Genomic DNA, 18,115 nt, shown 5'->3' with positions numbered 1-18,115 from the left:
CCGCTCTAACAACGCATTTTAGACAGTAATGTTGTTATTTCGCTTTTCAGCTGAAGTTAGCAGCAAGCCACCTTGGAAGCTGCAGCAGAAGCATAAAAAAACATGGAACTCATTTTGAAGCTTATGCAATCAGATGGACTCACATGGCATTTTGTCTGGGAGGTGGTCAGAGGGAAAGCATTCAGGCAGAAGCAGTAAGTGAGGCAGCCTGTTGGAGCAGCAGTCAGTTAGTCACTCAGACAGGCAGACAGTCTTATCACTAAGAGAACAGGACATGAAAGCACTCGAAACCCCAAATGAAAGAGAGGAGGAGAGCTTTGTTCAACACATTAGATGCCACTCAAGGCAGTCTCAAGTTTCAAACAAATTAGATTACATTATTAGGTCTAATTAAATCCAGTGTGTTAGCGGAACACGCTCTCCCACACACACACACGCGCGCACACACACGCACACACATACCATCCCTTTGCCTGCATATGTTGCATAGACTGAGAACTTTACAGCTGTGGCACACACAAATACCTGCAGCACGTAAAAAATGACAGCACGTATCAAACTTCCATAAACATAAGAAACAGACATGTACCGTTGGGTTTGGACTGTATGCATAACCCTGAACCCTCACAGCCTCTGGATTGGTTTTTTTTTCTCACCTGGCTGAGTCTTCTAACATCCTGTCTGGCCTCTTTGTCTGTCAGCTTGCTTGCTTAAAATGCAAACATGCTGCAAGGCTAGCAGATTCAACCCCAAAAGGTGCAAACATGCTCACACACTCACGCACACCCATGCAAGCACAGGCGCATTCTTTCATGCGCGTCGCGTAGGTGAAAAATGGCCCTTCTGTGCCCTGTTTTTTTTTTTTTTTTCTGAGTTTCTCTTGCTGATGCATGCACTCTCTGTGTGTATGTGCGGGCTTTATAGCAGTATCTTAATATGTGTGTGTGCTTTGTATGAATTTGTGTATGAGAGTGTGTGTGCGTGTGCTGTCTGTGAAGAATGATGCGTGTCATCAGGCAAGCGAGAGGTTGTCGCTTGGGGAGCATTTCCATGCTAAGACGACCCTGGCCCTGCTTTGAACTCCTCCCAGGACGGCTGCCGGGCCCCCTTGGAGCACTTTAAGACATCCAGTACATAAGGGCGAAGTCACATCATGACAACCTCTCCCTCTATCTGACTGTCTCTCTCTCTCTCTCTCTTTCTCTCTCTCTCTCTCTCTCTCTCTCTCTCTCTTTCTCTCTCACATAAACACTGTGTATAGAGATCACACAGTAAATATTTCATGAGACGATGTGAACGACAGCGACATCCTCAAACAGCTCTCTCTGTTTTTCTCGCTGTCCACTTCTGATCTCTTTGCTGTCATGTTTGCAGCCAGCACAGTCATATCACTATATTAGGCTGAAGATTTACTCCTAGTTCTACATTTTTTTGTAGGTGTAAGGCAACTGACAAGGCTCATACCGATACCATCGTTCTTAACAGAAACAAAGGGCCTGTGGATTTATTTCGAAAGGCTTTGAATAAGAATTTGCAACTTTAGAACTGTCACACCTGCATGCACGAAAAATATGCAGGTGTGAAAGTGTGTTAAAGTGCAGAAGAGCATTTCAAAGTGACAAAATCAGTTTTTGTCCCCAAGCTAATGAGTAACAAGGGACTTGGAATGAGTAATAATAGTTTCTACATGATAACCTACAGTGCAACCCACTGAAGGCATCAAAAGTAACACTGACCTTCGTCCCCAAAGAGGTGAAATCTGCAGCGTTTGACACTTTCACGGCTGGTGCCACTAAATAGCTGTGACACCACAGTTTCCACACCTCTACACCAGTGTGGATTTGAAGGTGTCTTCTCTCCTCATCTCTCTGTTTCCCCCCCTTCCATCTTTTTTTTTTTTTTTTTGCCCCACCACCCAATGCTCCTTTAATCACCTGGCTTGCTCTCATTTCCATATTAAATAGGCTTTAATCATGAAAAGCAATCAGGCTTTTGCATATTCATACCTTCCCCTGTACGCCGGCTTCCCTGTCTCGCTCCAGTGCCAAGCAGCCAGTAATCAGTAGGCAGGCAGCGTAATGCCATAGCCCCGGCCCATCGCATGAAAACACACACTGCGTGAGTTAGAAATAACTTCACATGCTACTTACGTATTATCTCTACTCTGAGAGAGAGAGAGAGATAGAGGGAGAGGGAAAGGGGTAGAGATAAAAAAAGAAAGATGGCGAGACTGATCCCTGATTTGAGCTGCGAATATTTGTACAGAGGCTCAAGGAAAAGTCAATTTGCATAATGACTTTGTAGTTTTGCATTAATCACATTTGCATATGAAAATGCGTTAATTACTCCTGATGATTTTTTTTTTAAAACTTGCTTCATTTGATGTCCAAGCTCTGGGGTTGTGATTAGGGGTTACATGGTGGCAGTTGTGTAGGTGGTGTGTGTACACTCCTGCGCCCGTGTGTGCATGTGTGTGTCTAGTGTGCGTTCTTGTGTTTCTGGTGCAGTGTGTGTGTGTTTGGGTCTTCTAACGTGAGTGTTTTGAATGCTTGCCAAGGAATTTATCTTGTGTCTGCTGTCAGGCATTTGCATCTATTTTCAATTTCTCATTTGTGTCTATGCGCGTGTTTGTCTGTGTTTTCCAATTTCTTGGAGTGGCAAATATTTTCTTATTCCTCTGTGGGAAAAAAAGAGAGTAAATTCCTTTCCCCCTTGAAAAAAGTGATCACACTCATGATACAGTATTTCCTTGTGTGTGTATTCCCTTTTTTTCCCCTTTTAAGTTGTGGTGAAGAGAAAAGAGAAAGTGAGAAGTGAGTGAATTGTGTTTGGCCAATTTGATTATGTTTCAAATATACAACATTATTGATTACTATACTTAACAAACCACAGATTGCTTTTAAATTGAAAGAACAGTGAACATGTTGGAGTTTAATTTAAGAAACCTTTTATGCACTTAAAAACAAGAATAAAAAAAAAAATTCAACTAATGCATTGGTCTATGACGACATTCTCAAGTCTACTTTGCCACTTACTGTACATCCAGGAAGAGCTGTGCACAAAGCTGCATGTGACTCACTCTGGATAACTGCAGCCACCTCTGCACAGTCGCTTATCGACAAGAACTGGCTAAATCTCAAAAGTAAATGATTAAGCCCACAGAGATGTGTTTTTTCTGTCAATGTGATGACAATAAACCTTAATGTGTAATTTCTAACAAATTAGTGAAAGATTGAAAAAACAAGATTAGCCTCTGACGGCTACTCCCGTGGAAACAAATGAAAGGAAAATGAAAGACTTTGCCTACGCTCAGAGAAATGTGGTAAAATAATGAAATAAGTCCCGTTTGCAGTCATTGATTCTCCATTTCTGTGACTCTGTCTAAGCGTTTGGGTTCACATGTGTCTGAGTGTGTGTGTAAGTGCATACAATTACAGTACATCTAGTCTTGCCTATGTATGGGCCCCTAGTGTTGTTGGCCCATAATGCTGCACCTCAGACAGGACCACCCCAGGGGCCGTCTGCCTCTGCTTGTGTCTGTCTGTCTGCTCTATTCAGCAGGGTCAACTAGGTCTATAAGGGAGCCGCTAAAATTGCACAGCTGCACATGCACACACATGCACCACAGCCACCTGACACACACACACAAACGCACACATATAGACATACACATAGGAAGACACGCACATCCACATATTTATGCAGAAAAAGGTATACTGGAGTACACACAAAGATAAGACTCACACACATGCCCACACACAAAACATATGTGCATGCAAGAATGCATACAATGACTCTCATCTCACATTAAGGCCTGCATCTCCCACCAAACACACTCATGCACTCACAGACACGCGCACATACGCACACAGCTTAAAGGCTCCCACATGAAGGCATCAAACGCTCCACAGTCAGCTTTATGGCACTCATATGGCAGCAGATTTGATATTTTCCTACCACAGCGGGGGAATAAAACTCGCCACTAATTTGGACTGCGAGCGCCACCACTAACTTTCAGCATGTGCCGACTGACTGTGTCTTCCAGATGTGTGGACTCTTTGCTCCTTAACAGCCTTACTTAAGAGGCATTAGAAACCTCACACCCCGTCCCTGCTATGCATGGAGAGTGATGATGGCGTTCTGGTATTCAACACAAACATGCTGCCTTTTTGTGTGGTGCTTTGAACGAAGTGCTGATGTGAACTTCATGGTCTTGTTGCCATGGACCATAAGTTGTCTTGTGTCAGTGGGAATCTGTGAATGTGTTTATGCTCTTTGCATAAATAGCTATAATCAAGGTAATTTGACTGCTGCTGTCGGTTTTTGAGCCACCTCTGGCTTCTCCTCACTGTTGGGGACATTTGATAACAGATGTGCTCTCATCAGTGGTGACTAATAGAGGTGCTTTCATAAGGAACTAATGTGTAAGCATATTTTTAAATGCACGCACATGTAAGACCCTTACTCAGAATTTGCTAACCGGTTTATATACCTCTGTCTTGCTGTGGAAACACTCCTCAGGACAGACATGCAGATGAAGTCCTCATGTGTCTGCGTGTGTTCAGCTTTTGTGCAATCTGCCACACATTAGTGAATAACGTATAATACGCCCCTTTCAAGAGTAAATGGAAAGATTTTCTGACCAAGGCGTTCACTCCCATTTTTCTGTTGAAAAGTAGTATGTGTTTGCGTTTGGCAGGGGGAAAGAGGCTACCATTGCTACTTGTGAAAAGGAAAAGAGATGGCGCTTGTTAGCCAGTCAGACAAGGGTAATCATACTTGCTACACTGTTGTTGTTCCTTCCCTCTTATCTTATTAGCTTCCTGCTCTGATTGGGTGGGATTGTGGGAGAACAAAATGAGGAGACAGCATTTATGGCCGTATTTTTTCTTTTACAGGCTGCCTCACCACATGAGATACTGAAAGCCTTTCATGGTACACTTACGATTCCCCTTATTTCAGCCACTTATTTGTCTTGAGCAATTACTCCGAAAACACCAGACAGACAAACACATGATGTACACAAGCCGCTTTTATGTTGGTTTGTCACTTAACCATAAATCAGAGGTATAACAGGAACCTAGTTTACAAGCAACACTAGTATCAGCGGACTTCATACGGCTCTCACGTCCACTCTACCTATGTATTCCCAAAATGGAGAATTAACTCACACAAATTTAGGGGAAAAAAAGTTCTAACTTATCTTTGTGCTGAGGTTTTGAAATATCCATCCTGGTGATTTCAGTCTCTGCTCCAGCACAAAAGAGATGAAGTGAAAATCATTTGTGGTGCTCAAAAATGCAACGAAAATTTTCAAATTTAATGGCAATATCTCTTTCCTGTAACCGCAGCCGTGTAACTACTAATAATGATCCACAAAACACAGTGTCAACACTTTCATGGGGGCTGCTTTTCAAAAAAAAAATTTTTGCTATAAAGTTTCCAGTAAAAACTGTTTACAGCAATGTCTGTGCATTATCCACAGCACCAGTGATATTTTATCTGGAAACACACGCTAATGTTGAATACTTCAAACACATTTTTCCATCGCTGTGAGCACCACAGAAATGTATGATAGGCAAGGCAAGTACACCCGAGCAAAAAAGAAAACAAGAACGGGGCTGCATGCTTTAATATTTTGGACAGACGGACCCTTTAAATGAGGGGGATGCTTACAGTTTTCCACCTGGTTTTATTCAATATAAACATGTTTTTATTAACTCATGTTACTTTTTATATTCACGTTACCTCATAAAACCCGTACAGCCAGCTAAGAGTAAAAGAAAGAAACATCTGCTCTCCTCTGTTCCTTGGATGAAAGAGGACTTGCACTGTCATGTCCATAGATGGCATTACAGACAGGGGAGTTAACTGCTCAAGGTTAAGGGGCTACGCTCTCCCGCTATACTGGCGTAATTCATACTTTTTCCAGAAAGCCCTCTTCTCTGTGTCTGTCTTTCCCAGAGCAGAACAGAGCAAGCCAAAATGAAATAAACCCTAAGATGTTATCAGGGTGATTGGTGCCAGCGGAGCTTGTCTGGGCCTGTGGTCTGGCGGGGCAACGCTGGCCTGTACCAGCACTTGTATATATGTGGGTGTGAGTGTGTTTGTGTGTATGTGTGTGTGTCCTAAAGGCACTGGATAGATGAAAGCTTTCTTTAACCATAAGCTATGCAGGAGCTGTGCCAGAAGCAGGAAATGTATCAGCGTGATAACAGCCAGAAAGACAGAGAAAGAAAACGAGAACGAGAGAAATGAGAGAGGGAGAAAGAGACAGAGGGAGAGGCCGCACAGAACCCACAGGGGGAGGCCAGGGGCCAAACTCAACCCCATCACACACTCACATGTCACCTCATAAATATGTGCTAGGTGTGTATGTTGAGAGATGAACCTATAGGTGGAGTCTATGTCTGTCTTTATATGGTTTTATGGGTCTGCGTGGAACGTTTGAGCTTAGCTGCATGCCAAGAGGCAGTTTGACACACCTGGGCCGGTTTTGGGACCAATAAGACAGAGAGAACAGAATTCACCTGGAGACATGACCATTAATAAAGCTGAGCCACTGGCCTTCATGGTACGATTGGTCCTTTCAGATAAGACCTACAGATACCCAAAAAAGAGGGAAGGTCTTGCTTTTATTGTACATAAAACACAAAGGTAGATCATGTTCTGTACATTCATTTTATGTTAGAGTGTATTCATGTGTCGTAGTCAGCAGGTGGAGGTAGAAAAAATATTTTATCAGTATCGTTTTTTAAAATTATCTCAGCTTTTTGATGATCAAATTAGCAGTGATTTTGTGAAATTTGCATATTTGCTTTCTTGCATTGTGTTAGATGATCACTTTCATGTCTGTATGCTCAATACAAAGCTGTAGCTGGCAGGCAGTTAGCTTAGCTTAGCACAGACTTCAAACAAGGGGGGGGTACGGCTAGCTCAGCTCTTTTCACAGGTTACTAAGGCAGCCTGCTAGCACCTCTAAAGCTCACTAATTAACACATTCCACCTTGTTTTGTTTTTTTTTAATCTGCACAAAAGGTGTTAAAATGATGAGACAAGATCCAGGAAATCACTACTCCGCAGCAAGGAATAGTCATACCTCCCCAAATAACCACAGTTATTGTTGTTTTTGTTTTGTTTTTTTACACTTTGGGTTTCCACTGTTCCAGCAGAGCAGTTGAATAAAGAGAGATGAATATTGCTGGTCCATTTATATTTTTAACACTCTCCCCTTTTGTTGCTTGAGATTAGTAAACTAACACTAATTAGATGGCTTGCAAAATGGTGTCAAATGATGCAACTCTCCCTCTACTCTCTCCTACCTCACATCCTCCGCACTGTGTTCGAGCATGAGGAGAAAAAAAAACCTGAACCCTCTCAAAACTTCAAATAGCCAGAATTGAATATTAAATACCGGAGGAATTGAGGAGTAATGGTGAAATAGCTCGAGAATGTTCAGGCACTCTCTTTTTCTATGGCGTTTCTGAAGCATGCGAGGGGCAAGTTTTATAGCAGGCTGATTGGGTTGGAAGGGCTTGTGTGCTGCATTCAGGGCCACAGTGGTATTTTCCTGTGGGCTGCTAGTTAAGTGGGACTGGCTGCTTGGCTCCAATGGGCAGAAGCCAGCTGGGGACCATTACTACTGCTGAAAGAATATAGCACCCTGTCTCAGAATAGTAGACTGAGATACACACACTGAGCATTGGCATATGGATATGACAATATGTATATAGTACACACACATTGCCATATACGCATATAGTATTCTATACATCACAAAGAGACACAAAAGCATGACATTTTCTTCTTTTTTTTTTTTATACTCTTCATCTCCCTGGCACACACAGTAGCTCACACACAGTACATAAAGTCTGACATGTCACTGCGGAAGGTGCAGCCTTGGAGGAATTTACAAAAGGACGAGTGCTTATCAGAGCCACCGATGAAGGTTGAATCCCTGAGTGTAACGCTTTGCTTTTGTTTAATTCAATTCGTCAAGGATGAAAAAATACAGGCGCGCTTTCATTTTTCTTAAAAAAACAAAAACAAAAAAACTGAAAAAACAAAAGGCAAACTAAAAAAACAAAACAAAACACACACAACACATTTCATGGACTGTTTGTATAAAATGATTGATCCAATGAAAAATTTAATAAACCTACAAAACAGAATTCGCATGTCACTCATATGTCAAAGTCAATTTCCTATTCACTACCACTGAATAGGAAATTGACTTTCTGGACAAAGTGAAAGTCCCTGAGGGGTATAACTGGAGCTCATTTGGATGTAAAACCTCGAACAAATATTGTGTGAGTCCACAAAGTCAGTCTCCATTTCACTGTCAAAGCAGTTTGAATTTTTGTCTTTTGATACCATCACCTATCCAAACATTACGATCTCATCTGTTGCATCATTGGGGACACTTTACCTAAAATGTCATCCCCCACTATATATTCTGCTTTTCAGTGGTAGATTTTTCTTTTAATTCAGCATGTGTGTACCCTTAGTAATGGCACCATTGCTTTTCCATTTTATGTGGCTTCTTTTCCCTGCTGTGTCATGGTATGATGGCTAGGTGATGGAAAGAGAGATTAAAACAGTGTTGTGCTGTTATTGAAAATGGAAATGCAGGTGATAAACAGAGCACTACCACTACTTCTCCGGTCCCAAGCTGCCTGCGATTCTTTCTGTTGAGCTCCTCTTTCTCTTATTTTCTCTCACTCCCTTGCTTCTTTCATCCTCTCCACCATCTTGCTCCTCTCTGTTACGTCTTCTCACAACCACAGGCACGACCGAGTGTCATCCCTTTGTCAGTGTCGCATGATAGACAGCAGACCCCACAAGAGCATGTACAGACCCCAGACACACACACACACATATGTATACAGGCGCTGGGACCAGTTAGGAGTTGATGGCGATGAGTCAGGCTCAGAGCAATGCCACAGAGAGCTTAGCTAATGCACTTTATGGAGCTCCCTATTTCTTTTCATTCTCCCTCTATCTTTTTTTTTTTTTTGTCTATATCGCTCCCTTCTTCTCCCTCCCTCCTTCTCCCTCTTTGTCCTAGAAGCTGAGCCAAAAGTCGTAGCTCTTTACTGACAGAGAGGTCTTTCCAGTTATTTTTCACAGCGTGTCCCCTGTGCCCTAGCTGGGATAGCTTGCCTCATGGCGGTGACATGCTCCCTTGGTTCGTGCCACATGAGAGCCTCTTGCACTCATGCATTGTTGTACAGCTGGACTTGCTTGGTGTCTGTGTGTGTGTGTGTGTGTGTGTGCCTGTGATCAAGTTGTTGGAGATACCTGATCCTTTTTATTGTTCATTTGACCCGCATCCCAGGAGGCATGAGGGTCAGGGTGGAGTACACAGACACCTAGTGCAGGTGCTCAGTGTAGATGGGATAGAAAGAACACTGGGAGAGAGAGAAAATGGAAGAGTTGGATAAAGTTCGGAAGTCAAAGAGAAAATATTTTGAGCCTTGCTTTCAGACTTGTGCACTATCCAACAAACACATTAAGGAGCACTGTTTCTTTAAATCCTCTTTTGGGCTGTCAGGCATTTCAGCTGGTCATATTGGCTGCAGACACACACACACACACACACACACACACACACACACACACATGTATATGGTTAGCAGGCCAAAGCTGGTTTGAGTTAGCATGGAGCCAGTCACACTGTGTGAGAGCCTTACCCCCTGCCTGCTACTGCCACCCTCCACAGTCTCTCTCCTTCTTTCTGTCTCTCCATCTCCCTCTTTCTTTTACCACATATGTGTGACAGTCAGCTGCTTCTGCTCGCTGAGGCCATAGTTTACAGTCCAAGGTCTCTATTCCCTGTGAGACACATACATACACACAAACACACACAGACACACACTTACAGTTGAGCTGCCTGGCCCTGTGTCTCTCCTGATTAGCCCCCTTCTTGACAAACAAGCCATCAGAGCAGAGGGGAGCAGGGCATGGAAGAAGGAGGAGGAAGAGGAGTAGTCGGGATGGATGAGATATGTGAGGAGGAGGAGAGGAGCAGAGGTGTAAGGGGGTATGTGGGGGGGCAGGGGGCGAGGAGAGGAGGCTGGGACCCCTGGGGACCCCTAGATCACAGCCATGCTAATGAGGAGCTGCTTTGCCAGCAGCAGAGGTGTCAGCTAACCCCTGACAGGTGCACACATGCGTACTCCCAGGACCTGCACTGGCGCGGGCACGCCTGTGTTTGTGAGAGTGTGCGTGCGTGCGTGGAGGGAGTAGAGGAGAGGAGGGGCTGCAGGGGCAGGTTTCTGTCCCAGTGGCCTAGCCTGCGGGCGGCTTTGTTCTGTATGCAAATCTGTCGCGGTGGTGTTCTGTCGCCCTTGATGGAATGTCGGAGCAGTACAGCGAACCTGAACCCCAGGAATGCTGCAGTGCACACACACACATACAGTAGTTACACGCTCACACACACACATACACACACAGGTGTGACACTTCCAGTAACATACCCTCTGCTTCCCGACTCACCTCCTTGTTAACAACCAGGACCTGCACTGTCTTCTCCTTCTTATACACTGACGCAACATTATTTTACACACGCCACACTTTGCCCCCTGGATGTAATATGCTTCACTCTAAATGTGTTAGAGAAGTTGGGTGGCTAGCATTCCAACTGTACTTACTTTCAATTAAGATATTTTTTTTTCCCTGAGATAAAATTTGGCATCATTACCATCCCCTACTGTCTGCTGCAAAGCCCCAGTTTGCCCGTCTTATCGAAGGCTGAGCTTGTGGATTGTAGTTATTCTTCTGTGGTCATATTATAAATCCCTCTGGATTAGAACATCTGATAAAGGCCCTCAATATATAAGTGTAATATAAATGGCAGGAACTCACGCTTCGAACTGTAAATCAGACTCATGCCAGTAGGGTGGCATATGTGAATTCCTCAATTAAACCCAAATCCACATGTCTGCACCATACGCCTGATGTCTACTTCAGCCCTGCCAAGCTCACACCACCATTCCTACACTGGCCATATGCAAACAGTCAATACCATGGCTCCCTTTCATTCACTGGCATTTTGTTTGTACTTTTAAGGAAAAATAATGGCTATAAAAGGCAATCTGGAAAGAATAAAATCTGATGTAAAGCTCAGATCTTAGTCCCTGAAGACTGGGTTAATTGGCCCAGTGGTTTAGTAAAAAAAAAAAAAAAACCAACCCAGGAGAGAAGGAGAGCATTATTACTGGCCCACCTCAGCTCCACGCATGTGCCAATGTTTTAATAACTTCCTCCAGGCCTCCTGGCCCTTATCCCTCCTTTTGCTGCACAGGGCAGGGCAAAGGCTGCCCCCGGTATGCTGCTCTCAGGTTTGTATTGTTTCTCTGCTTCATGGAAAAGTCTGGACACCTAGGCAGAAATATAAGTGATAGTGAGTTTTGCGGAGGTGAATCCCATCACGCTGTGGCATTTACAAGTGGTATTGCTTACAAAATGACCAAAAGGAGAGCAATTCAGTGTGTAATGCAGCGCCATATCACAGCATCCTGCTGCGACTCCATTTCATTTAACCTCTCATAACACATATTCACTGAAACAGTGGAAGTATGTGTCAGTATGTGTGTCTGTGTGCATATGGTGTGCCAGAGTAAATTGGACGATTAGGTCCAACATCAATGATTGCGTGGATAGGAGAATGTAACTGTTCTAACTGGTAGTTGACCTTGGCGGTCAGCGGTGGAGGGGTCCCTGCCTGCATGTCAGGCAGACGACTGTAATTACCACAAACTGAAGCATGACACGGCTCACCGTGATTCTTTAATGAAGGCTTTTATTGGCTGGAGCACTGAGCGGCGACAAATACTCACACTCCCCCAGCATGTGGGCAAACGGGTATGAAAGAGAAAGAGGAAATAGTTGAATGAGGATCGCCGCAAACACGGTGACAGTATCATATAGATTCCTAAAGGCAGGATTTGGAGTCCACAGTTCACCTCTCTGTTGCAGCAACCAGATCTGGACAAACAGAAGAAACCTGAAGCTGATGCTGCGGGTGATAACTTGATACCTGTAACTAGAGATGTTTGAGCATCCTTCATCCCATATCCTCATCTATCTATCTATTTGATTTGCTATTCCACTCACTTCCTCCGTCCTTTCAGCCCCCTCCCCCTGTTTGTGTGCTTGTTTGGGAAGTTGATAAAATTTGTCTTATGCCATCATTAGGCAGTACCCATCAGCTGCCACTCTATTAGCTGCCACGCTTCCTTTAACAACATATGGCTCAGCTGTGTAAGATATGACAAGATGCAAATGTGTTGCTGTAGCGGTGTTGGCGGTGGAGGGTTGGGGAGTGTGGGGGCGGTGGGGGCTCTGATTGGATATCTTGTCGTATTGATGAGGCCATGTGTGCACACCAAAATACAGACGAAGAAGGAAAAAAAAAAGGAAAGAGCAAATTGATGAATTTAGCGAGATCATCAGTAGGTCTCTCAATCTCACATCTTCACTTCATATCGATTCTCTTGTGTTGATGGGATTATACAGCTCCCAAGTCTATAGACCCCTCTCAGTCCCTTGGGACATGTAAATAGCCTCTGTGTGTGTCAGTGTGTGTATGTGTGTGTGTTCAAGCATGCCTGGCCCTTAAAGTCCCTCCACCTCTCTTCTTACCCTCTCTCCTCCTCCTCCTCGCTTCCCTCTCTTGCTCTCTTCTCCCCATCCAAGCTGTTAAGCTGTCCAGCTCTCTGCTGCCAAGCGGTCGTGTGAAGCCCAGCCAAACTAAACACGGGCAGGCAGCCCACCACTCGCCCCACATATACACACACACATACACGCATACACATTCATGCTTAAAAATTACATTCAAATATGTGTCTGCACACACGCACACCCACGTGCTCATGCGCACACGTTAGTAGCTGGAGTCAGGTCATGTCCCACCCCACACAAACAGCGAGAGTGACGGCTGCACCAGAGCCCCACTAATAGCAGAGAAAAACAGACAGAATCAGTAAATGAGCCCCTCATTAACTTTTTCTGACCCCGTCTCCCCTGGGGAAAGCCAAACCAATCACAACGCCAAATCAGCTTCCTGTACTAGACACTGATCCAACATCAGCTTTCGCTCATCTGCTCTGCACGGTACAAGTGTGTGCGTCTGAGTGTGAATTTGTGAGTCTGCCGAGGTGTGCTGAGAGAGAAGCGGGAGACAGAGAAGAAAAATGAAAAGAAAATACTGCCATGCATGTATCAGTGTCCGCATGTGTGTTTTACATTCCTTGACAATGGGTGGCTCTGAGGCCGTCAGCCATCTTAAGGGGTCTTTTCTTGTTCACATAAGACTTTGGGCAGGAGTAACTCCTTGGTCTTTGTTTCTCCCTTTTCGCTCTCGGCTTTGGGACCACCGTACCAACTTGACTCCGCTTGCGGTAGCTGACGACAAAGTAGATGCAGATGCCTCGCAAGCGAACTCAAGACTGTGGAAATGCCTCTTCAGTGCTTGCCTGCGTTGAATTAGATGAATCCCAAACCCAGCTCTTTATATGAATCACACGAAGGCTGACGGGGCCATGCTACGCTGACTGATAGATTCATTTGACATTATTAAGTCACGCCATTTAAAGGGGGAATTTGTCAGTTTGCGTGCGTGTGTGTATAACAGATATCATTACTGTGCTTGTTATAACACCAGTGATGCAGAGTTTTATTTAACTGAAGACCGAAGGGGCCTTGACTGTTTACAGATCATCTTCATCCCCTTTCCAGCTTCAGCCCCTTTGTGTACCTCTCTTTCTCTCCAATGCCACATCTCACCCTCTCTCCAACCCCCTCTCCCATATTTCCTTTTTTCCCCATTGGTGTTTTTTTTTTTTTTTTTCATGGCTGCCTCCCCTGTCTCCATATGGAAATGACAGAGTAGACGAGATGGATCTGTGTATTAAAGCCTAGCTGACATTAGAATTAGCATAATGTGTCATGGCCTTAGGGCAGTACCTGCCATCTGTATTAGCCTGTAGACACACACTCCAAATTTTGTATGCACACAGACAAAGCCCATAGAAGTCCCTCACACCCAGACACACACAGAAAGCTAATAGAACTGTACAATTAATTTTACGAAACAAACTTCACATCCCTGCACAAAAGATGTTATTAAAAATGTGGGCACTGTAAAGTAATATGCCAATTTCAAATTTTGAATAAAATGTTTTTCTTTGCATATTTGATTTGCTCTGAACAGCATTAATGATGTATTTCTCTCTTGGCCCACAGATAAAGATGAGCCATCAAGCTACATCTGCACTACCTGTAAGCAGACCTTCACCAGTGCCTGGTTCCTGCTTCAGCATGCCCAGCACACTCATGGCATCCGCATCTACCTGGACAACCACCCAGTCAACTGCTCCCTCACTCCCCGCATGGCTCTGCCTCCACCCCCTGGTGCTGACGCCCTTCCCCGTTCCCCCCTCCCCACTTTCCTGGGTGACACCAACAACCCCTTCCACCTCCTCCGCATGGCTGCGCCCCTGCTCAGGGAACATCCCCCTCCTCCGGGGTACATGGAGACCCGGCTGCCTGCTACACCACCCTTTGTCAGCCCTCCTCCTCCTCCAAGACCCCCTCTAGAGCGGCTAGGCCCAGAGGAGATGGGGCTGCTATCTCAGCACCCCAGTGCCTTTGAGAGGGTGATGCGGATGACCCCCATGGAGCCTCCCTCCATGGACTTCTCCCGACGTCTGAGGGAACTGGCGGGAAACACAACCAACAATGGAGGGCCCACACCCCCCCTCTCACCCAACCGTGTACCACCCATGCACCGCCTGCTGAGTCCTACGCTTTTCCAGCCTGGCACCAAGCCTCCAGCATTTCTCACCTATGCCCCGCAGCCACCCACCTCTCAGGGGGGACATGGTTCCTCCAGCCCCCCTGACAGCCAGGGTCAGAATCAGGCCCCCGGGAAAGCCAAATCCTGTGAGTTCTGTGGCAAAATTTTCAAATTCCAGAGCAACCTGATCGTCCACAGGCGTAGTCACACAGGAGAGAGGCCATACAAGTGTCATCTATGTGACCATGCCTGTTCACAGGCAAGCAAGCTCAAGAGGCACATGAAGACACATATGCATAACAAGACTGGGTCCATGAGTGGCTCCCCCGAGGAAGGAAATAGAGGAGAGGGAGGTGAAGGTGAAGAGAAGAGTAGAGAGGGAGAATCAAGAGGGATGGGGATGGACATTGAGGAGGAAGAAGAGGAAGAGGAGGAAGAAGAAGAAGAGGAAGAGGAAGAGGAGGAAGAACTTAGGAATGGAAGTCGACCAGATTCAAATTTAAGTGAAGACTCGCAGGAGTTTGGCCCAAATAGAGAGAATGGCCCAAGACAGTCTCCCGAGGAGAAGCCTCTGGGCAGAGATCGGGTGAATGACAATGGAGGGGTGGGAATCATGCACCCATACAACCACGTGGACAATCACCTCAGACTTAACCCGAATAAGAGAAGCCTGGAGAGACAACCTAATGGAGATGGTGGAGAGAGGGGTGAAGCAGAGAGAGAACGAGAGAATGAGAGGCAGCAGGACAGAGAGCGAGACGAGCAGGAGGATCAGAGGCCTCTGATGAATGGCAGAATTAGTGTATCTGAAGCAGACTCCTTCCCTGGGCTGTTCCAGCGTCGACCCACCCCAATCACCAGCCCAAGTCCCTCCAACAACAAGAGGATCAAAATTGAGAAGGAACAGCTGGAGCTTCCCCCAGCCATACCCCTTATCTCCCCAGAGAATGTCTACTCTCAGCTCCTGGCTGGTTATGCTGCTTCACGCCACTTCATCAGAGAACCCTTTCTGGGATTCACCGACTCCCGTCAGTCGCCGTTTGCCACCTCCTCTGAGCACTCCTCTTCAGAGACAGGTAGTCTCCGTTTCTCCACCCCGCCAGGGGAGCTGATGGAAGGAGGGAGCGCATCTGGCCGCAGCGGTAGCAGCACCCCTCACCTCTTGCGGGGACCAGGACCAGGGAGGCCCCCAAGCTCCAAGGAGAGGAGGAATGACACCTGTGAGTACTGCGGGAAGGTGTTCAAGAACTGCAGCAACCTGACAGTGCACCGACGCAGCCACACAGGGGAACGGCCCTATAAGTGTGACCTGTGCAGCTACGCCTGCGCCCAGAGCTCCAAGCTGACACGCCACATGAAGACCCATGGGCAATTCGGAAAAGAGGTGTACCGCTGTGACATCTGCCACATGCCCTTCAGTGTCTATAGCACACTGGAGAAACACATGAAGAAATGGCATGGTGAACATTTGATGGCCAGTGAGGTCAAACTGGAGCAGGCGGACAGAGGTTAAGCCACCATTACATACAGTGTACACAGGCAAACGCGCACACACACACACACACATACACACACACGTGCACACAAAATTTCTCTATAACCACTTCTTCAGCTATGGGGCTTGGCTGGATAATCTCTCTCTTAAAAAAAATTTTGAGACTGATTGATGTTCTTTTTTTTTTCTTGTCAGAAACTGCCACCTGAGAATATAAACAAAGGGAAACTTTAATGAGAACTTGTCTGGAATGCCCAACTTGGTATTTCTTGGCAAACTGTGTGAGGATTTTATCAGTTAGGAATCCATGGAGCCTTTCTACTGTGCAATAATTTCTGTATTTATTGGATTTTTGTAATGATATTTGGCATGTGCAGGTACATCTTTGTGGGATTTCATATGGAGTTAGTTTTGAAATGTGCTAAAAACAGAAAAAAAAATCTTTTTCTTTTTTCTAAAATCCGATAACTGGAAAGAAGTCACCCTTAATACAAATTTTCTTTTTGTTTTCCTTTAAGGAAACCTACTATCATGTGAGAGTAAAATTGTGTGAAGCAGTTCAATTTTAAAAGTAAAAAATAATTGTTTTCTATATTAACTGCAGCAGCGGACTACAATCCATTCCTCATGCAGGCCTAAAGCCCTGAATGTCAGCCTGACAATAAAACATCATGCTGGATTAAAAATCCTGCACTGACCTGATAAGTTACTTTTAATTTATTCAGGGAATTTGTCCTTTTTTTAAAAAAGTAAAATATTGGCATGTGAATAATATCAAAATGTAGTTACTGTATTGCTGTCCTTGCATCAGTGAGGACATAAATAACAGTTGCACTTAATGGAGGTACCCTTAACTGATGCTCAGAACATTCCCTATGTAGGATTAAAGCAACATATTTAATATGTTGGATAAGTTAAGACTACTTGTGATTAATGTGAGAAGGAGAACAGTCCAGTTTATGGTTTGTAAATATATTCTTTTTTTTATATATATATGTCAAAGTAGCCCCCGACTGTACATGAACGATGGCCTAAAATTAAACAATCAGAAGACCAGCTGCTTGCATCATCTTCAGTATATGCTAAGTGTAAGTACCATCCATTATTGCTTTATCAGTACCACTTGATTACCTCCCCCCAATCCTCCACCTCAACGTGTGCTTACTCAAATGCAGTTTGTTAAGCAAAAGCTACTTCAACAATTGTAACACTCTCTGGATCTTTCACCATCTCCCTCTCGTGTCTGCAGTTGCATCTCTGTCTCTCCCTCTCTGACCCAGGTTGACTTCCCTTGTCCCCTTAGGACCCACAAAACGGTTTCAAATGAAATTCGTATCAATATGTGTTAGCGTGCGTGCGTGTGTGCGTGTGTGTTCTTCTCTCTGCAGCATGCTCTAAGCTTCTCTCCGTTGCCGTCTTTTCACAGTTGACTAGCTCAGATTCATGCATTAGGGTGGCTTTTAAAAGGAAGCCTGTTCATTCGCCTCACAAAGTGATATGGGTTTAACTCCCAGTAACAGATTTTGAGACAGTGTGCATGTTCGTGACTTTTGGGGATTACGGTTTTTATTTTCTGCATCATTCATCCTGAAATGAATCTGGTGCAAAAAAGAAAAAAAAGAAGAAAAAAGAAAGAGGGGCTATATGAGTTATGATAATTTTGAGCACATCTGCACTAGGGCTTGGCCAGGCGACCTTGAGTAGGGGCTATTCTTATGGCAAAATGAAAGATTGGAAATGAGAAATGAAAGAAGTGTGAAAAAGACATAGAAGGAGAGAGAGCAAGACCTTGACCAGGGAGTAGAGTCATTCAAATGAAA

The 18,115-nt window shown here is 44.9% G+C and overlaps 1 protein-coding gene across 2 annotated transcripts in view; it reads left to right on the top strand.

Moving 5' to 3' along the window:
- bcl11bb (BCL11 transcription factor B b) overlaps positions 1-17,906 on the top strand; it is a 28,700-nt gene extending 10,794 nt beyond the window's left edge. For both annotated transcript variants that reach the window (XM_029496089.1, XM_029496088.1), the window contains exon 4: positions 14,248-17,906. In XM_029496089.1, the coding sequence (XP_029351949.1) occupies positions 14,248-16,313 (2,066 nt within the window). In that variant the 3' untranslated portion in view covers positions 16,314-17,906. The remainder of the gene's footprint in view (positions 1-14,247) is intronic.
- The last annotated feature ends 209 nt before the right edge of the window (positions 17,907-18,115 follow it).

This window comes from Echeneis naucrates, chromosome 24, assembly GCF_900963305.1.
Source record: "Echeneis naucrates chromosome 24, fEcheNa1.1, whole genome shotgun sequence".
NCBI lineage: Eukaryota > Metazoa > Chordata > Actinopteri > Carangiformes > Echeneidae > Echeneis > Echeneis naucrates.
The sequence above is the reverse complement of the archived record's forward strand: the minus strand, read 5'-3'. Positions and strand labels throughout refer to the sequence as shown.